This window comes from Topomyia yanbarensis, chromosome 2 (assembly GCF_030247195.1).
Source record: "Topomyia yanbarensis strain Yona2022 chromosome 2, ASM3024719v1, whole genome shotgun sequence".
In the NCBI taxonomy this organism is placed as follows: domain Eukaryota; kingdom Metazoa; phylum Arthropoda; class Insecta; order Diptera; family Culicidae; genus Topomyia; species Topomyia yanbarensis.
Window position 1 is genome coordinate 87,618,757 of NC_080671.1, and position 22,338 is coordinate 87,641,094.

Genomic DNA, 22,338 nt, shown 5'->3' on the forward strand with positions numbered 1-22,338 from the left:
GGCCCTGTGTTCCTCACAAAGATTCTCGAAAGAAACTGAAGTGTGATTTCACACCGCGTGTTTGTTTACTGAAGAGCAGAGCAAAGCTCGCTCGGGTTATCCTTCACAGCGAGAGTGGTTGGTGCTTTTGGATTCTTATCCAAACGAAATCAATCAAAACTGTTAACAAATGCAAAAACATACAACTAAATGTGAACGTCACAGAAAGGTGGAGTGCTTTACCAAAACATTACACTCTACGGTGAATGTGAAGAAAATAAGATATTTTTCCTCCTAGTGCTACGAGCTACATAAGAAATAAAACAGTGCATATTTATTTGTTTTTAAGCGTTTTATACAATAAAAAGCAATGGAAGCGCTCCAAAATTCTGTCGAGTGATCACTTTAATTCGAAATTCGAATTGATTTCAACGCATACCCATGTGTCTCTTGAAGTATATCCCCTGCTCAGCAAAATGCTGCTGGTCAAAGGACCACTAGAGGCGGTAACCCTATTTGAGAGCTCAATTGGTCAAATGAGTCATCAAAAACTCTTGATATACCAAAAGAATTCGAAATTAATCCAAAAATTTCAATTTGAAATTTAATATATTTGGTTTGCCGTTAATTGATACAAAATCTATAAAAAATCATATTCAGATACGATAGATGATACCGAAACATTTTTGTAAAGGGATCATACTTAAATGACGTAGCTTTTTTCGGCGATTTTCGACCCCCTAGCAAAGAGGCCAGGGATGGAAAAAATTAATACGTTTTACAATTCTTTCAAATACGGCCATTACATTTTCATTATATCAGCAAATTACGTACACAACAAGCCCCTTTCGTGACAAAGTATAGTGTTAATATTTTTGTTTTGAATTTTATATGCCAAGGAGCATGAAGAGAGGATCTCTCAGTTCACAATCCTGCAGCTGCCAATGATTCTAAGAAGCATACGTTCAACTAAATTGCTAAATTGTGTTTGATTGATTTCGAAGAGAAATTTTAGTCTGCTTCCAAACTAAACCATCTAGTTAGCAAGATTAGCTAACTAATGTAGCAAGTTAAATCCGCATACAAAATCTTTTCGTTTTGGAGGAGTGAGCGTGAGATTTTGAACGTCGCTTCCTGAACGTAACGAACGTATTTTCTAGAAATCAGTTACAACATTCTTGTAAAATATTTTAAGGTGTGCTAACACACCACACAAATAAAAAAATAATTCATGATTTTATAGGATTATGAATGTTTTCGAAACCAGCATAGCGTAAAATCCAACCAAAACCCTTATTTGAAATTTGAACCATTTTTCTCATTTTTTTTCATTTTTTTATTCCTAGGTGGATTTTTTTTTATTTTGTTAAAATTTCATTGATCTATTTTTTCATATGTATATTTCTACAATTGTAGGATTCTGCCTTTTTTTTATCTATTTGCATATTTTTATTTTATCCATCTTTTTACGTTCCTTACTTTGCTTTTTTCTATTGCTTCACTATCACTTACTTTAATTTATAGTTTTTTCTCTGTTATTTAATTTTATTCGCAATTTTTCGAGAAAATTCCGCTTTCTTTATTTTTTTCTTATCGTTTCATATTTTGATACCCTGCTTTTTGAGTTGTTTCTTTTGTCATTCCATCTGAGTTTTAGAATTTGTCTATTTACTACATTTATTCTTGTCATGGCCTTTTTCTATTTCCTTTTTTATATTTTTTTGCATTTCTAAAAGCAATTTTACTTATTTAAATTCATTCGACTTAGTCTTATTGTTTAATTTTTTACTTTTCTCCTATTTTCTTCCTCATTTTCCAGTTTTTAGTTTTCCGTTTGTCGTAGTTTTATTTTTTCCCATTGCTCATTTAATATAATTTTATTTATTTTGTATACCTTTTTCTTAAGATTTAATTCGTTATTGTTATTTCTTCATGTTTTCCATTTAACCTATTTTGAAAATACTTTTTCAGTTGACTATTTTCCTAAACGTTAACATTGATTTTTTTTTATTTTCCTAAAAAAACATTTGATTTATCTTTTCTTGACACTATGCGCACTTTTTCTTAATTTTACATTTAGTTAGTTGTTTGAATATATTTCAAATCTCATTTCTAGTGCCTTTTCTGTTCTTTAAATAATATCCATTTTATTCCTTTTTTTCGTGTTAACTTCATTTTTGTGTTTCTATAGTATGGCTTTTTTCTACTATTTTTTGTTTTCTATTTCTTCTGTTTGCTCCGTTTTTGTTCAATACTTTCAATTTTTTTACTTTTTTTTCTTTTCATCATTTAAATTTTCCAGTTTTTCAAAATTTTCTGGGTCGTTCATTTTTTTTTGTTTTCTCTATGCTTATTTTATTCTTGTCTTTTATATATACTCCTCTAGTTTTATGCATTCTTAACGCTTTATTTATTTTTTTATTGTTTTAAATATTTATTGTTTTTAACGTTAAATAAATTTTATTATTCTTGATTTATCGAGTTTTGAGTTTTATGCATTAATGTTTGTATTCTTTTTAGTAGTTTTTTTAATTTTCACTGATTATAAAAAATCCTAATTTCCTATCGATTTTTCAGTATTTTTTCACCATCTGTTCAATAATGTTCGACTTTTTTAATCTTCGCAATATGTTTTTCTAGTTTCCTCTTTTCCTTTATCAATTTTTATAGGTTTTGTTTCGGTTTTTCTCGATAAAACATTTTTTGACAATTGACATTTGTTTATGTGGTTGATTTTATTTGTTTTTAGCTCTTTTGTACATTCTTTTAATATTTAGTTTTCATATTGTTTTTTTTTATTTTTTGCTGTTGATCGCCGTTTAGATATTTTTAATTTTTGTAATTACTACATTTTTAATCTTGTCATTTCCTTACTTTTTTAAATACTATTACACAAATGGCGCTTTTCAAAGTCACCAAAACTGTCGAAGAGGTATTAAAACTCCCAAAGTATAAAAAACTCCACGTTTTTTTTACTTTCATTGGCACTACAAACAACTAGATCAAAAAATGGTACATAAATATAAAATTTCAGTGTACTATACATAATATCAGTGAACTCCAATGGATTTCAAACATTGACTTTTTTGTACTCAGGCAATACACAGTGGTGGGGGCCCGTACATTGGACCCCCCGGGCCCGTATTTTCTCTCTGCGGCCCTGCTTTTCAAATAACCCCACAGAAAAAGTCTGGCGCCGTTAAATCCGGAGAACGAGGAGGGCATTCCAAATCACCATTTTTTGAGACAACACGTCCTGGGAATTTGCTCTGTAAGAACTTGATTGCGGTGTGTTCTTGTTAAAAATAGAAGTTTTTCAGACCTTCTTTATGCATTTCTGGACAGACAAAGTGCGCTTAAATCCAACAGTAGCGTGCGTTGTCGATGGTCTCTCTCTCTTTGAAAAAAAAGGGACCGATGATTGTTTTGGAGCACACTCCGTCCCAAACAGTTTCTGCTGAAGTGATGAAATCCAAAAGTTCAAATGCATAGTGGAAGGATGCAAAACAGGTGTACTATTTATTACTGTAATGGCCTAAGCCTAGCCTAGTACGCTAACCATTTAATGCTGGTCTTCGAGGTCTCTCGAAAAGAAGGTTTCGCTATGAACTGTACCAAGGATCTGTTTTGCTTTTGTGTTTGATAAAATGAAAATTGAAAATCTAAATTGAGCTCGGGCTTTTAAACTGTATGCTGCAATTATAATCTAGTAACCTGTTTTCACTCCTCAGGAGCCAAAAACCATGAGTGATTAAATTATGGATTTTAAAGATTTGTCAAACTATGGTTTTATCAACGCCTGCTGATTGGAGTGATTTTTGAAACACTGGTAAAAAAGAGTAAGTTATTTCTTATTTAGTTCGTAAAGAAAGTTACTTAAGGGGTCCTCTTATATAATTGTGCTAAATGTACCTAATGTTTGATTTTTTTTGAAGAGGTGAAATGACTTAGACATGTGCGCTATTCAGCAAAATGTTTATTAAGGTTTCATCTATAAAATAAAAACTTTCGAGTGTAAGGTGTCAAAAATGGCGTCCAAAATGGTGGCTCCAGCAAAAAATGTTTTGAAAATCGACCTCATCTGCTGGCACGATACAGGTCGCAATTCGTCGTCACCAGGCAGCAAACCAAAACGATCTTGAAGATTACATTCCGTAGAGGTGTCCCATCTAAAATATTCGATATAGAAACAAAATGGTGGCCACTTGAAAATGAAGTATCGTTTATTCGCATGATTTTTCCTTTTTGGCCGGCTGTAAAAATTCGCTAATGATCAAAATATAGCGATTTTGTAGATTACAGCGCCCGAGAATGTTGTCTTCTTTTAGGCGAGCAAACCCCGAAGTTGATTGGTTGAATGGTTCAAAAACGAGAATGCCTGCAGATTCGAAAAATTTTGTTTCGAGAAAGCCGCCATTTTTGACACCTTACGCTCGAAAATTTGTATTTTATAGATTACACCTTCATAAACATTTTGCAGAATAGCGCACATGTCTGTCATTTTACTGCTTCAAAAAAAATTATTAAGCATTAGCTAATTTTTGCCACAATTATATAAGAGGATCCCCTTAAATCGAATGTGACGTAGAAAAGAGTTCGTAAATGAAAATTTCTATGTAATACTAATATAGTTATAAAGTTTGTTATTTAACTGCCAAGTTTTTAAATTCTAGACCAACACGTGAAAAGGGCGTAAGTGCAAATGAGAGCCTCTCTGTGTTTACTTTCTCCTTCGATTATTATGGATTCATCATAAAACTTCTCAATATTTTTTCATTATATAACGAAAGACTCTGATTTCGCCTAGAGTATTATGCTAAAAGTTAGGCAGCAAAGGTAAAAGGGGCCGAGTAATTGACGGAAGAGAAAGTAAACAAAGAGAGACTCTCATTTGCACTTACGTCCTTTTCACATGATGGTGTAGAATTGTGCACTATTTTAATTTCTGTATTGGTGTAAACATCAGGCATTGCATTCAAGCGTGGTAGCCAACAAAAATATTTAAATTTACTGACAGTTTTTGCCTTCGCGTCATCTTAACGTACCTCCATATTTATTGTGACTAAACAGGACAAAAAGTTGTACGCAGCGGTTTTACTTAGATGCGAGTACCACTGAGTACTGAGATGGTACACCCACGAATTGAATATATTATATATATTATTAACTTTGTTGATATAAAGAAACGTACACAGTAGCAATGGGACTAACGGTCGTGATTTTGTCCTTTCTTTCAATCGGATGCCTATTACTTCTAAATCACATATTATTCAATCAATCATAGTGAACTTAAAGTTATAATCAGCAGCAGCATTTTAGTCGCTCTCTATGATTTCCAATTAGTGTTCATTTAAGTTTGAAAACGACACCAAAATCCAATCACGGAAAGCGACTAATATGTTGCGACTGGTTGCATCTATAACTCGATAAGTTTGGGTTATCGTTTCGTCTTCAGTATGTGGCCGATACTTGAAAAAAAAATTGAGAGTTAGAAACTTTGTAAAAATTTTACGTCTCAAAGGAAAAAAATACCTACATTAATCGATTTGTGCCTAAAGATACAACATCTAACTTCGATGAATTGGATTTCGTAGTTTCGAATTCATATCATCAGTCACTGGCACCAACTTAGGACCGGTTAGACATTAAATCCACAGGAGCGCCAAATAACTTATGTGAATGCTCAAAGTAAGGCGCAGACCCTAAATGATGTTTCGGAAAGCAAGCAAAGAAGTTGTGGTTTGCTGTCGAGAAAGTGAAAACGATCTCTTATTTGTTTGGCTCGGGAACCAAGCGCTTTTAAATATTTCTGATCTGAAAAATTTTCGCCAGCATACCAGAATGTCTGTGCTTGCTTCCTGAGACAACAGAGAGTATCAACCTATTGTTTTAAACGTTAAAATAAGTTGGGTGAATTGTTTAGAGTTAGTATCTAACTGGCCCCAAGTTGGTGCCGGTTAATGACGGGTTGCAATCGGAATACCGAAATCTGTCTTTTTGAAAAATTGATTTTTTTGGTAAAAAATCTTTCCTTATCCAAGAAAAAATGAAAACACGAGTTTAGAAAGTAGTTCAGGTACTACTAATGTGCCTATTCTATCGTTTTTTTCCAAGTTTTAGAATTTCAGTTGACTTGCTGAACTTCAATCGTGATTATTGTAAGCCTCATAAAAAGTGTCCATTTCCTCGAGAATTTTTGTTTTGTTTTGCTTGAAAATGCCATTATAGATTGGTTTTGCAATGAGAAAGCCAAAAATATATTGCCAGCTCATGAAAGCTACGGATTTTTCATTTAACCCTAAACACTGTCCAACATGATTATTTTACGACTCAAGATTTGATTGCTAATAACTTTTTTTCCGCATCGTTCACAAAAAAATTTCGCAGCTACAAAGGATTACTACAAGCTAGCAACTTTTTTTATTTTCTCCGAAAATTTAAAAAAACCATAAATATTTTTTAACTGAATTACACTGCCATACACAAAATAGTTTACTCAAATTTTCAACTTTCACCGTTGAATTTATTCGACATAGTGATATCAAAATTCAAACAATGTATTTGTATGATTAATGGGAATGTTGTGAAAATGTTTTCCTAATGGCAACAACATATAATCGTATTTTGAATATTGTATAGCGATTTTCCCGTAACCCGCCAAAAGACGGCAGAGGATTAATATTATTTTATAAGCTTTTTCTACTGAAGAAAGTGCCACCATTTTTTTCTTTCATGTGATAAAATTGTTACTGCATGCCTTTAAAAAAATCTAATCTATCCTAATTTTTTCCTGCAACAAACTCGGTTTTGTAATTTGTTATGCTGCTTCTAACTACGGAAGACAATAGTCACTGTATTTAGTCTATTTTCTAATTTGGCTAAGTTAACGAAGCGAGTTTTAAAGAACAGTTATTTCTATTTAGTGTGTATTGTCTGAATAACAATGGAAACTGCCTATTTTTATTTTTAGTTAGTATTTAGCGTTTCGGATTCTCCCCATCAGTAACTAGCACCTTCTTGGTACCAGTTAGATGCTAAATCTAAACTAGTACCAAGATTGGCACTAGCTAGACGCTATTTTTATTTTTGATTGTAGTTTTTGCTTGGTATCGAGATGTGTAAATATCAATGGCAATGAGTGGATCTCTGGTCGAATAACGCAATTTTAAGCCTTGAAGTTGCTAACAGAATTAAGTGCTAACGAAAACTGCCTATATTCAGTTTCATCATGTCAGGTACTCAGTACTGATAACGTTTAATAGAGTAGCCTGGCATTGAAACATGATTTTGTTAATGTTTGATTAGCCAAATCAAACACGCTAATCATACCAAACCTAACCAATGTATTATTCAATCAATCAAATGTTTGATTTCTAACCAACAACAAAACTACAGTATCATGTTAGTTCAATAGATCTCTCCATACTTTCTGAATGTTAAAAAGACAGTATTGAATTTGAAAGCATGTGAACATACAAAATGACAAACCCCTTAAAATACAGCGCAAACCAAAAGCAATACAACGCTCCGCTGACAGCAATAGATTGATGGTGATCTGATAAGTGAATCACAACGAATTAATTTATTGCACTTTCCCTCCCGAAACAGCTGTCGAAATTGCTGGCTGTTCCTAGTACACGCGGCCAACTGCCCGACCGGGCGACTGGCAGCGAGCGGAGCCAGAAACTGCATCCGGAACCAGACAGTCGTGGTCGTAATGTCTAGCAGCAGCAGTAGTGGAACATACATATAAACCCGGCAAGCGAACAAACATTTCTATCCGAGTTTTTAGCGAACTACGCGCGCTAATGTGTCGCCGCCGCCAAGATGAGTTATGGTTCGCTTTTATTGTCTCTCCCGAGTGTGTACAGTTTTATTTCGACTGCACTACTGTTGGCATTTGCTTCCATTACTGTGAAATTATGGCAGCAGTTGACGGTTGGACAGCAATTTTCAGCACTATTTTTCAAGCTTAAGTGGTTTCCACTGGACCCCATCATCGCGTCGGGAGGCACTTAATAACACTGTCGAGCGGGTTGTAATCTCCGTTGTCATACGATAGAAGATGATCATCGAGAATGGGCCGACGAGCTTCACTGGAAAGACCGAAGGCTAAAGTTCAAGTCACTTTGCGTGTCAATTGTGTATAGCTATGTAGCCAGGTATCCTATTGCTGCGTTGGATGCTACGAAGGATAAAAGGATAACATCCTGATCCTACCCCCAGAAGACCTGCCAGCGTTAGTTATCCAGGAGTTCTGCTTTCTTCCCCCCGCATTCATTCGCTCGACTGCACAGACCAGGCACAGGTGCTGTTCTACGACCAAGTCCTAAGCACTGAACTGTCGATAGATTAAGACGTGTCCTCGCCGTAGGAAAGTTCAAGGAACATGCTTCCTAGTATAGACTCAGCCTCAGCTTGACAGGAGCAACGATTTAATTTTCCCCAACCTTATCTATATCCGTCTATCTTAGCAGCAAGATTTCATCACACGAAAGTCATAGTGTGCAAATAGGATAGAAGCAGCAGCTCCAACTAGTTATTAGCATTTAATATCTATGTGCAAGTGGAGCGCGAACCGAAGCCCGATCCTTTGGCCCCTAATACAGCAGCAGCAGCAGCAGCACAGCAAGGAAGTAATCACGGGACTAAATCGCTCTAGATTGTCGTACTGAAGCTCCACTAATTGAATAAATTATAACCACCTCCGATGGCGACGGGGAGCTAGAGACGACTATGGCAGGGCACACGCTCTGGCATGTGGAAGCTACTGTGCTAAGAGTGGGAATGGGAGAGGATGTTGCGACTTCCTGCCGCGCGGAAGGATATATATTGTCACTCTGTGGTGCACATATTGTGGGCGGTGATGGGGTGTTTAGTCTCGGAATTGATGCAGCAGGTAATGTTTTGCTTCCTGGTTCGTGGCAATAATGGAATGCCGATGCGTGCTTGCTTGGAGTACTTATACATGTGAAGCTTATGTTTATGGAACTATTGGAATGTGGTGCTATTCACAAGGAATTTGGCCAATGATGCATGTGCAGCTGTGTAGGATTATTTGGCATTGTTTCGCGAACGATTGAACTAACTAATTCCAATTCCTGACCCTAATACCCCAGAACAATTTTCATTTCAGTTTGTTTCGGTTCTCATTTGTAATGGCGTTAACTATAGGTAACATGTTAATGAATTCTTTATAAAGGGATTCATTCTCATTTATACTTTATAGTGGCGCACGGAAAAGTTTCAGCAATAGTTTTCGGAAACAGCTTTCCATAATTTTTAATGTAAATCCTACAGTTAACAGTTTTTAGATCAACTCCTAAACAGGTGTACGACCATCTGTAGCAGGTTGGTCATTTCACCCGAAACATCCCCATTTGGTTAGGATACATAAATAGATAACTTTTCCCATGAGTTTTGCCATAGTTTTTCAAGCGCAAAATAGGATCAACTGGTAAAACTGTCCAACTTCCACTTCCATATCCCATACTATGGGTAGCGACGTCAGAGGCAACCGAGACGGAGTTGATGGTATACGATATGCAGTCTTTATGAACAAGTTGGGAATTTTAACATTTCGCTAGTGAAGACTCCGATAGAGTATGAATGTTGTACTTCGCTATTTCGCTCGAAATCATGCGACTCCTAGTTCGCTTAATTCCATGAAACCGACACAAACACAAGCGATCCGGAATGATGCTCGTAATGGAACTTCTGCGTTAATCCTCCGAGGAGGGGAAGGAGTGAGAATATTTCGTTGCCCCGCTACCTTTCCGACATATCAATATTTAAAAACATTTACATCATGTAATCCGATAAATATGGATTATCACTAAAGGTTGCTTTTTTTCGTTCTTTTTTTTTCTTCTTTGCAGCAATGGAGTACCCAAAAATAACGGAGCACCCGCTGGATGTGATAGTGCCGAGGCATGAACCCACCACCCTCAACTGCAAGGCCGAAGGCATTCCGATGCCAACCATCACCTGGTACAAGGATGGTGAGCCGATCAAAGCGGAACAGGGCTCGCATAAAATTCTGCTTCCCGCTGGAGGATTGTTCTTCCTGAAGGTGTGTTGATTAATTAGGATATTATTATGATAATAGAGTTACGAATGTTGTTGCTGAGCTGCTGTGCATTTGGATTTAATTTCGAGGACTGTTTGACGCGATGATTCCTCGAGTCTTTGAGTCCTGGCTTTTTTAATACATTGTTTGCTTTATTTCAATTTCTGTTTTGCCTTTCTCGCTCATGTAGACACTCCTTGAGGTAGATTACCCAGTTTACAGTCCCGGTAGTCACGAACGGCGCACTTCCTTTGGCACATGAGCAGATCGCTTGCCAAAGCATGTATTTGTTGGCAAACTGTGAAAGTTTTTGTTTCCTTGCTTCCTCCGGAACATTCATCACGATTCGGAGCCTTCTGCTCTTTGTACGTATGCAGTCTCTCCTGGTCCTTGGCTCTCTGAACGAAAGACTTGAAAAGATGCAAATTTTTTGGCGACAACCCTGACCGAAGCATTGGGATTCAACTTAAATGCTTCACTACACGCTTGTGATTCTGGTCACTAATAGAACATCCATTCTAACAGAATTTCTTCCGTTCGATACTCAGAGTTTGGTAGTAACGTATAATCACAAGACTCACCGTTGATTGAACGATTCCGAGTTGTCCCGATGAGAGAGTTGAAGATTTTCCAGGTGCTTGCGCATAATCAATTCGCGGCGTTGCTGGTCGGGTGACGCCATTTTTTCCGATTTTTGCAAAACTGACTGCGATAAAAATATAGTGTAAACAATACACTCAAAACTATTTCTACCCAAATATTCAAGAGAAAATATCCAATGGGTTATTTTCTACCGCGTTTTTACGTGATGCAATTTGATGTGGGACACCCTTTACTCACCGACGGTGAACTCACCATACTCCGACCGATAGTTCCCCTACGGATGAATTTCTTCCGAAAACGATACCAGCTTCCTTGAGCCATTTAGCTCCCAGCTTTATCGAGATCTGCTTGGATATTATCCGGCGGCGAACTAACCTACTCCGACTGAGAGTTCCTTGGCAGCGGAATTTCTCTCGATAGCGATGTCTGTTTCGTGATCGAATTAGCTACCATTTTTGTCTCGATATGGTCGGATAATCTGAATCTTCTCTACTGTGAATTCCCCGGCGGTAGATTTCTCCGATACCAATGTTCGTTTCAGTGAGCCATTTAGTTCCCCTCATCGTTCCGATCTACTCGATCTAGTCGCCGGCGGTGGACCTAGCATATTCAACGAGCGCCCCAAACGACCCACCGCTAACTATTCGGCGCGGTCTACTCGCTCTAATCCTCGGCGGTGGATCTAGCCTACTCAAGAGCTATCCGGTAGCTCGGTCTGGTGAAGCCTGACGTCCTGTTCAATGGAACTCCAACGACCCGAATCCGATGCTGCGTCGTGTACTACTCAACCGGTCTCCGGCGGTGGACCTAGTCTGCACCGATAGAAAGTTCCCCGGCGGTGGGATTTCTCCCGAATCCCGATTTTTGGTTTCACGGCGGCTTTCTAGCCGACGGTGCTACTTTGTTGGTCCCTTCGCCACTTTCTCTGTAGCTCGGAGAGTATAGTTACTCGTAACCCCTCTATTGACAGCATCATAGATGTGCTCGTCGTGGCACAACTTTACATCAGCCATGCAGTTTTCCACGATGCCTATTGTCTCTGCCGTCAATTTCTCTACTTCCTAGATGGTCTCGCCGGTTGTCGTCAGGACAACGTCATCTGCACAGTAGACGATCTCAACTTCCCTGGATAGTTCCAATGTTAACACTGCGTTGTACATTACATTCCAGTCCGTTTGGCCGAGTATAGAGCAACTTTTCAGAACCTTGCACAGATAGTCCGGAACCCGCTATCTGTCCTGCGCTAGGGCGATCGCCCCCAGCTGACAGTGCTGAAGGCGTTCTTCACGTCGATCGTTTCCACGGCGTAGTAGCGATTGCTCCTTCTCTTTTGCTTCGAAGCTTTCTCCGCTGTGCGAATGGCGTCCACCGTCCAGATCCCTTTCCTTCCCTTTCAACAGACATATAGGCCGATACGATGCTGGATCTCCTGGTGGTTTCCCTGGTTTTGACAGCAAAACCAGATTCTTCCATCTGTCCGAGAAGTAGCCTTCGTCCAGGCATTTCTGTAGTACTAATCTGAACATATCTGGAAACGCCAGGATCGCGGTCTTCAGTGCCATGTTGGGTATACCGTCCGGAGCTTTCTTAGTTTTCAGCCCTTTTTGCCACTATAGGAAGCTTGTCGTTGGAGACACGATTGTCATCAGTATTTCCACCGTCTGCATCAACGTACAGTGTAGGCGGCCATGAGGTTGGGTAGTGCTTCGGGAAAAGACCCACCAGGATAATTCCTGTCAGCGCACATTTCAGCTGGCGTCGTTGGACCCTCGATCTTAGCCATTACGACATGGTAAGCGTTGCCCCAGGAGTTAGCGTCTACTTCTCTGCACAGCACCTTGTAGCAGGTGGACCGACTACGCACTATCTCGCGTTTAAAAGCGGCCCGGAATGTCACTTTACACTCTTCTCTGACTGCCTCAGATCTTGCTCTCTGAACGCGTCTTCTGGCTTTCAGGCAGGCAGCACGGAGGATGTTAAGCGATCCGTTCCACCAATACGCCGGACGCCGGCAGTTTCTCGGCTATATATTAGGGCATTGCAAAAAAAATTTTTTTTTGAATTCTCAAAGGCCCCCCCTCTCATATTGTGACAAATGTCAAAGTAAGCTCAGATGCCAAATTTCACATCATTTGGACAATTTTAGACCCCCGCCCACCCCGCTTGAAATTTTTTGAAATTGGTACTATGGGAAAATATGGAGGAAAAATACATTAAATGCAATAACTTTTGAAGTAGCAATCAGAAAATTAAAATTTATACCTCTTTTGGAAGGAAATAATCTTAGTATTTGAATGGAGATATATTTGTTTCTAGAAAAATACGGGAAAGTAGGGTACTGGGTCATTTTGACCCCAAAATCCCCTATTTTTAATGATTTTTCTGCTCCGTGATGCAATTCATACATATTTTGTAGTTTTTCTAATGTGAAAAAATCTCAGAAATCGAACGGAACCCTTTCGACCTTAGTCCGAATACGAGAAGTTGGGGTTAAATGGCCTTTTGTCATTCATATTAAACATCATCATTTTCTCGTGAATATATCTCTATTATTCTTCGCTCAATTTTCATAAACTATACCTTGTTGAACGTGGAAAATCCTTAGGATTATAACAAAAATAGATTCGTTACCGGTAAAATTCAGGAACATCAAATTATCTGACATATAGTGTCAATTTCACATTTTTATCATAAAATCGCACATATTAACTCCATTTAACAACAAAATTCTTATTTAATTTACTACTTTTAGTGTAAAATATGCTTAGGGATCACATGAGAAAAGTTTCACTCCTGGAAAAATAGGGGAAGTTGAGGTATTAGGACAAATAATGAAAAAAATGAGATTTGTAGAGTAAATATCAAAAAGTTTAATGTTTCTGTATTTTACCTTTAACGTTTTTATTTTTGTTTTATTCCCCAGAATTTTACACGTTCAATAAGATACATTTTATGAAAATTGATTGAAGAATAATAGAGATATATGCATGAGAAAATGATAAAATTTAATATGACTGACAAAAGGCCCTATAACCCCAACTTCTCGTATTCGGACTAAGGTCAAAAGGGTTCCGTTCGATTTCTGAGTTGTTTTCACATTAGAAAAACTACAAAATATGTATGAATTGCATCACGGAGCAGAAAAATCATTAAAAATAGGGGATTTTGGGGCCAAAATGACCCAGTACCCCACTTTCCCGTATTTTTCTAGAAACAAATATATCTCCATTCAAATACTAAGATTATTTCCTTCCAAAAGAGGTATAAATTTTAATTTTCTGATTGCTACTTCAAAAGTTATTGCATTTAATGTATTTTTCCTCCATATTTTCCCATAGTACCAATTTCAAAAAATTTCAAGCGAGGTGGGCGGGGGTCTAAAATTGTCCAAATGATGTGAAATTTGGTATCTGAGCTTACTTTGACATTTGTCACAATATGAGAGGGGGGGCCTTTGAGAATCCAAAAAAAAAATTTTTTTGCAATGCCCTACTATATATTCCTCGGTCACACGCCCTCGATAATGTTTCCGACAGCTCATCGGCATTCGAAATTGGAGCTATGCTGTGAGCACGAAGTGCTTTCTCAAAAAATTGGTTGTCGAAGTCCTTTATTTTACACTTCCGCCCGTCAGTCCTCATTCTCATCGCTACAATGCGATTCCGCTGACCAATGGTGTAGGGTATCGCTATGTATGTACTGCTCACTAACTCACCAATTCACGTTATTCATCAGCGACGCACTGCAGAATGTTACGTCGATGATGGATTCCCGGCCGTCTCTACGGAATGTGCTAGCGGGTAACCTTCGTTGCCCAGTCTTACATCCAGCTTCGCCAGGGCTTCCAACAAGCTGTAACCTCTTACGTTGGTCAGTCTGTTACCTCATTTCACGGTCCAAGCGTTAAAATCTCCTCCTATAATAACCAGCGTTCGTCCAACTAACGAATCGGTTAGTGCGTCCAGCATTCGATTGTACTGCTTTGGTGTCCACCGTGGGGGAGTATACGCATACACTGTTTATCCTGAAGACCACGAAGCCTTCGTGTGTGCTATCCATCACCTCTTGGACAGGGAAACCACCCATTACTTGGATTGCCGCTATCCCTGCACTACCCAAGTAGCATTTCTAGTTTTATAGCACACTACAAGCGTACTCTAAGTTTTAAGAAGGGCTACAAGAGTGTCATGAAACCTTTATTGTAACTTCTCCATTATCGGGAGGATGCGGCTCTGCAATAACAATGGACAAAGTTTGTATGTGTCTGTATGTGTATGTATGTATGTGAGTTTTTACTTGGAGGTGAAGTTTTTAAGCTGACCCAGCACACGTTCAGTAGTTGGACAATACTACCTATTTCGTCCATCGTGCTTCAGAGTGAGGGACTCTGAGCAGAGAAGATGACTATGAACCATACTCCTCTAAACTCCGCCAAAGAGTCCGACATTTACCTGATCAACCGGATTCCATTTGAAATGACTTCTTCGGGGGGAGGCGTGCTAATGCACTTCGCTTGATTCCAGGTCTAGCTGGTCGTGCTAGTTCGCTGGTCTCATAACTGCCATATCAGTGATGTACAGCATGATGATCTACATGCGCTCCCCTCTACGTTGACCAGTTGCATGCCGTGGTCGATCTAGCGATTCCGATTGGAAGATGGATTCCGGTTTACTGATGTCCCGTTGACCTTATACTGGTGGTTTGTCGTGTTCGGTACTACTCGGCATAGTCCCCGATGGTGGAGATAGCGCACCTCGAGGAAGAGTTCTCCGACGAAAGAATTACTTCCAACACCGTTGACGGACGTGTTCTTCTTGCTTTGATGCAGTGCGACAGAGTACCGAGGTCTGTCCAGCGATTCCGGGTGGAGGATTGCGTCCGGTTTACTGGTGCCATGACGATTCACGCCGGTGATTTTCTACAGACTACTTGGAATAGGCCCCGACGGTGGATCTTACCTACTCCGACGAGCAGTGGAAGATCTTCCGAAACCGATGCTACCCGGGTACATACCGAAGTCGGTTCTGCGGTTCTGGGTGAAGGGTGACTTCTAGTTCACAGGCGCTCCGACGACCATTTGCATGTGCTACTAGTGTACTCCAACGGAGAATTTTTCCGATGTCGAAAGTTTTCTCGAAACCGTAATCTCGATGCTGATCGGATAGGTGCCGAGGTCAGTTCTGCGATTCTCGAGGGAGGATGGCTTCCGGTTCTCTGGTGCCCCGACGGTCTATTGTCGACGATACGTGGCGCTCAGTCTAGTTCCCAGCGGTGAATCTCGCCTACTCCGGACGTGCCCGCTGGACTCTTTTATCTCTCTTTTGCAGACTGACTTGTCGAGTACCAAGGTCGGTCCTGCGATTCCGCTTGGAATGTAATTCCGGTTCATCGGTACCTCGACGACCAGAAGTCCCGTACGGCTACGTTGCTAGTCGTGGCTCTTCTCGCCATCTTCATTGCTACGCTGACATGATCTGAACCCTTTTTTTAACCGCGTCCTATTTTACTTTGCCCGCACACATTCTTTGGATAATGTTTTCATGTTGACGTCCTCACAAGCAATGTTTCTCATTTCGTTTTGATCGCACTCGAATTGTGGGCATTCGAAGACCACGTGCTCAGGTGTTTCCTCTGCATCGCCGCACGCAATGCAGAAAGGGCGATCCCACGTAGGCGAACCTGTTCAGATACTTCTCGAAACAGCCATGACCGGTCAAGAACTGCGTCATGTGGAAGGTCACTTTGCGAAGCACTCTGTTTACCAGCACCGACAGGCATGGAATTAGTCGATTGGTCCATCTACCGTTTACAGCGTTATTCCTCTGATATTATCACTTCCTTAAAGTATCAGCTCGGGCTTGTTTCCGGACTCCTCTCGTGCCTTTATTCCTATAACAATCGCTATCTTCTTCGAGTATAAGGTTTATGGGAATCGTTCCAGCTATCGCGTCGGCTGCTTTTGACGAGATAGTTCGATACACGCTAGTCACCCGCATGGCCATTAACTTGAATGTGCTGTTCAACCGAGATATACTCCTCTTCGTCTGCAGTGCCGTCACATATGCAGGTCCTGCTTATTTGAGCACCCTCCAGTAGTCACTTTTTACTGATGCTGATCGCCGAATTGTTGGATATGATCCGAGATAGCGCCAAGATCTTTTTCACGGCCCTTTTGCAGGCGTGTCGATATGGCTAATAAAGCTTAGCCGATCCTCTTTCACTCTCAGTTGTCTAACTTCCCGTTTTGAGTCGATCATACGATGATTGTCCGCAAAACCTAGAATGTTCGCGCCCCTGGGAAGGCACAGCTTCAGCACTCCGTCGTACATAGCATTCCAAACAGTTGGGACGAGTATGGACCCTGTGGAATGCCCGCTGTTACGGTTACACTCCTTTTTCCGGTGTCAGTTTCGTAGATCAGTTGCCTGTTCTGGAAGTAGCTCCTCAGAAACGTACAGAGGTACTCGGGAATTTTCAGTTTGTGCAGCGAATGGGCGATAGCAGCCCAACCAACACTGTTGAAGGCGTTTTTTACATCCAGCGCAACCACTTCGCAGTAACGGTTTCCTCTTCTGTCTTGCTTCTGGCTTTGGTTTTGGATAGGCCATTATCTCTCGCCGTGTATGTTATAAGCCCGTTAAGGATGTCTCTTGCAAGCACCTTGCCGACTGTATCCAACAGGTATATCGGCCAGTATGTTGAAAGATTTCCAGGGGCCTTGCCTGGCTTCGGCAATAGCACCAGGTTATGTCTCTTCCAGGTGTCGGGGCAGTTACTATTGTCTATACACTTTTGCTGCGCTGTCCTAAACATATCTGGGTTCGTTCAAATTGCTGTTTTCAGAGCCACATTGGGGATACCGTCTGGTCCCGAGGCTTTCGTGGTTTTCAAAGCGATTCCCACCAATATCAACTCCTTATTGGTTACGCGAGCTTCTTCTTCTTCGTGCTCTTCCTTAGTCCCGTACGGCGTGGGGGGCCAGGTTATCCGTTCATGCTGTGGAAAATGCGCTTCTACGATGACTTACATCTTCTCCGGGCACCTATCCAGTGGTACTGCCGGGTGTCGCCCACGAATTTGAGTTGTGTTGTGGTAAAGCTTAGAGCTGCTCTTTCAGCGACGTTGTGGGCTTTCTGAACTTTCTTCCGGGCTTGGTGGCAACATGCACATAGGTCAGCAATCACCGAGTTCCACCAGAGGACTGGACGGCGACTTACCTTGGTTCACCTCCTCTTGGCCTGGTTGCATCGCACGCTCTTGTTAATGCAGTTATTACTTCATCTGCACTGAAGTACGAGTGAATGCACTCACGCCTCAATGCTTCAACGAAGACTCTCTTGACGAACTATGTTGTTTTCTACCTCCGGAGCCTGTTGGTAGTAATTTGCCTTGTGGCATTCTTCCCCGCACCTTCTGCACAATTTCTCCTGACAGGTCCACTGCAGTTTCTAGCTTGGTGGCCGAACTCTTGACCCTTGAAGCACACTTCCGGTTGCTGAGAGACACTTAGTGAACTGCAAGCCTTACCAAAGCGTGCAAAAAGGTCCCTTCCTCATTCGGATTGTCATCTGCACTTCTCAAAGCTCGCACTGTTCTTTCAGACCTTCTCTTAGCTCGTCTTCCGAGGATATTTCATCCAAGTCGTTACATTGGATGGTTACCTCCAGGTACAAAACTCTCACTTCCACCGCTTCGCTCATGACTTCCTCGGTGAGTTCTTTGTAAGTAGAGCAGTTTGACTTCGGATCCTTATTCAATTCCAGGATTATCTTTCCAGTGTGGGTGTGCCTGATTTTCTTAACGTCTGAGCTCAGTTCTTTGAGTATCGGGTTTATTCGCATTGCGCACAGTATCTTTACGTATGAATCATCATAGCTCTGACTATAAGTGGTTCATCTTTGTTTCGTCCCTTGAAGAGCTTTCGCTTTTCGGACCTATCCTTGTTGTTTCGATTACCTTTTTATTCCTTTCTTTTATTCCTTTATTGCTTTATTCCTTTATTCCTTTATTCCTTTATTCCTTTATTCCTTTATTCCTTTATTCCTTTATTCCTTTATTCCTTTATTCCTTTATTCCTTTATTCCTTTATTCCTTTATTCCTTTATTCCTTTATTCCTTTATTCCTTTATTCCTTTATTCCTTTATTCCTTTATTCCTTTATTCCTTTATTCCTTTATTCCTTTATTCCTTTATTCCTTTATTCCTTTATTCCTTTATTCCTTTATTCCTTTATTCCTTTATTCCTTTATTCCTTTATTCCTTTATTCCTTTATTCCTTTATTCCTTTATTCCTTTATTCCTTTATTCCTTTATTCCTTTATTCCTTTATTCCTTTATTCCTTTATTCCTTTATTCCTTTATTCCTTTATTCCTTTATTCCTTTATTCCTTTATTCCTTTATTCCTTTATTCCTTTATTCCTTTATTCCTTTATTCCTTTATTCCTTTATTCCTTATTCCTTTATTCCTTTATTCCTTTATTCCTTTATTCCTTTATTCCTTTATTCCTTTATTCCTTTATTCCTTTATTCCTTTATTCCTTTATTCCTTTATTCCTTTATTCCTTTATTCCTTTATTCCTTTATTCCTTTATTCCTTTATTCCTTTATTCCTTTATTCCTTTATTCCTTTATTCCTTTATTCCTTTATTCCTTTATTCCTTTATTCCTTTATTCCTTTATTCCTTTATTCCTTTATTCCTTTATTCCTTTATTCCTTTATTCCTTTATTCCTTTATTCCTTTATTCCTTTATTCCTTTATTCCTTTATTCCTTTATTCCTTTATTCCTTTATTCCTTTATTCCTTTATTCCTTTATTCCTTTATTCCTTTATTCCTTTATTCCTTTATTCCTTTATTCCTTTATTCCTTTATTCCTTTATTCCTTTATTCCTTTATTCCTTTATTCCTTTATTCCTTTATTCCTTTATTCCTTTATTCCTTTATTCCTTTATTCCTTTATTCCTTTATTCCTTTATTCCTTTATTCCTTTATTCCTTTATTCCTTTATTCCTTTATTCCTTTATTCCTTTATTCCTTTATTCCTTTATTCCTTTATTCCTTTATTCCTTTATTCCTTTATTCCTTTATTCCTTTATTCCTTTATTCCTTTATTCCTTTATTCCTTTATTCCTTTATTCCTTTATTCCTTTATTCCTTTATTCCTTTATTCCTTTATTCCTTTATTCCTTTATTCCTTTATTCCTTTATTCCTTTATTCCTTTATTCCTTTATTCCTTTATTCCTTTATTCCTTTATTCCTTTATTCCTTTATTCCTTTATTCCTTTATTCCTTTATTCCTTTATTCCTTTATTCCTTTATTCCTTTATTCCTTTATTCCTTTATTCCTTTATTCCTTTATTCCTTTATTCCTTTATTCCTTTATTCCTTTATTCCTTTATTCCTTTATTCCTTTATTCCTTTATTCCTTTATTCCTTTATTCCTTTATTCCTTTATTCCTTTATTCCTTTATTCCTTTATTCCTTTATTCCTTTATTCCTTTATTCCTTTATTCCTTTATTTCCTTTATTCCTTTATTCCTTTATTCCTTTATTCCTTTATTCCTTTATTCCTTTATTCCTTTATTCCTTTATTCCTTTATTCCTTTATTCCTTTATTCCTTTATTCCTTTATTCCTTTATTCCTTTATTCCTTTATTCCTTTATTCCTTTATTCCTTTATTCCTTTATTCCTTTATTCCTTTATTCCTTTATTCCTTTATTCCTTTATTCCTTTATTCCTTTATTCCTTTATTCCTTTATTCCTTTATTCCTTTATTCCTTTATTCCTTTATTCCTTTATTCCTTTATTCCTTTATTCCTTTATTCCTTTATTCCTTTATTCCTTTATTCCTTTATTCCTTTATTCCTTTATTCCTTTATTCCTTTATTCCTTTATTCCTTTATTCCTTTATTCCTTTATTCCTTTATTCCTTTATTCCTTTATTCCTTTATTCCTTTATTCCTTTATTCCTTTATTCCTTTATTCCTTTATTCCTTTATTCCTTTATTCCTTTATTCCTTTATTCCTTTATTCCTTTATTCCTTTATTCCTTTATTCCTTTATTCCTTTATTCCTTTATTCCTTTATTCCTTTATTCCTTTATTCCTTTATTCCTTTATTCCTTTATTCCTTTATTCCTTTATTCCTTTATTCCTTTATTCCTTTATTCCTTTATTCCTTTATTCCTTTATTCCTTTATTCCTTTATTCCTTTATTCCTTTATTCCTTTATTCCTTTATTCCTTTATTCCTTTATTCCTTTATTCCTTTATTCCTTTATTCCTTTATTCCTTTATTCCTTTATTCCTTTATTCCTTTATTCCTTTATTCCTTTATTCCTTATTCTTATTCCTTTATTCCTTTATTCCTTTATTCCTTTATTCCTTTATTCCTTTATTCCTTTATTCCTTTATTCCTTTATCCTTTATTCCTTATTCTTTATTCCTTTATTCCTTTATTCCTTTATTCCTTTATTCCTTTATTCCTTTATTCCTTTATTCCTTTCTTATTCCTTTATTCCTTTATTCCTTTATTCCTTTATTCCTTTATTCCTTTATTCCTTTATTCCTTTATTCCTTATTCCTTTATTCCTTTATTCCTTTATTCCTTTATTCCTTTATTCCTTTATTCCTTTATTCCTTTATTCCTTTATTCCTTTATTCCTTTATTCCTTTATTCCTTTATTCCTTTATTCCTTTATTCCTTTATTCCTTTATTCCTTTATTCCTTTATTCCTTTATTCCTTTATTCCTTTATTCCTTTATTCCTTTATTCCTTTATTCCTTTATTCCTTTATTCCTTTATTCCTTTATTCCTTTATTCCTTTATTCCTTTATTCCTTTATTCCTTTATTCCTTTATTCCTTTATTCCTTTATTCCTTTATTCCTTTATTCCTTTATTCCTTTATTCCTTTATTCCTTTATTCCTTTATTCCTTTATTCCTTTATTCCTTTATTCCTTTATTCCTTTATTCCTTTATTCCTTTATTCCTTTATTCCTTTATTCCTTTATTCCTTTATTCCTTTATTCCTTTATTCCTTTATTCCTTTATTCCTTTATTCCTTTATTCCTTTATTCCTTTATTCCTTTATTCCTTTATTCCTTCATTCCTTTATTCCTTCATTCCTTTATTCCTTTATTCCTTTATTCCTTCATTCCTTCATTCCTTTATTCCTTTATTCCTTCATTCCTTTATTCCTTTATTCCTTTATTCCTTTATTCCTTTATTCCTTCATTCCTTTATTCCTTTATTCCTTTATTCCTTTATTCCTTTATTCCTTCATTCCTTTATTCCTTTATTCCTTTATTCCTTATTCCTTTATTCCTTCATTCCTTTATTCCTTTATTCCTTTATTCCTTTATTCCTTTATTCCTTTATTCCTTTATTCCTTTATTCCTTTATTCCTTTATTCCTTTATTCCTTTATTCCTTTATTCCTTTATTCCTTTATTCCTTTATTCCTTTATTCCTTTATTCCTTTATTCCTTTATTCCTTTATTCCTTTATTCCTTTATTCCTTTATTCTTTATTCCTTTATTCCTTTATTCCTTTATTCCTTTATTCCTTTATTCCTTTATTCCTTTATTCCTTTATTCCTTTATTCCTTTATTCCTTTATTCCTTTATTCCTTATTCCTTTATTCCTTTATTCCTTTATTCCTTTATTCCTTATTCCTTTATTCCTTT

The 22,338-nt window shown here is 37.7% G+C and overlaps 1 protein-coding gene across 2 annotated transcripts in view; it reads left to right on the forward strand.

Moving 5' to 3' along the window:
* LOC131678768 (roundabout homolog 2-like) overlaps positions 1–22,338 on the forward strand; it is a 374,166-nt gene that overhangs the window by 271,932 nt on the left and 79,896 nt on the right. For both annotated transcript variants that reach the window (XM_058959051.1, XM_058959052.1), the window contains exon 3: positions 9,858–10,051. In XM_058959051.1, coding sequence (XP_058815034.1) covers positions 9,858–10,051 — 194 coding nt within the window. The remainder of the gene's footprint in view (positions 1–9,857; positions 10,052–22,338) is intronic.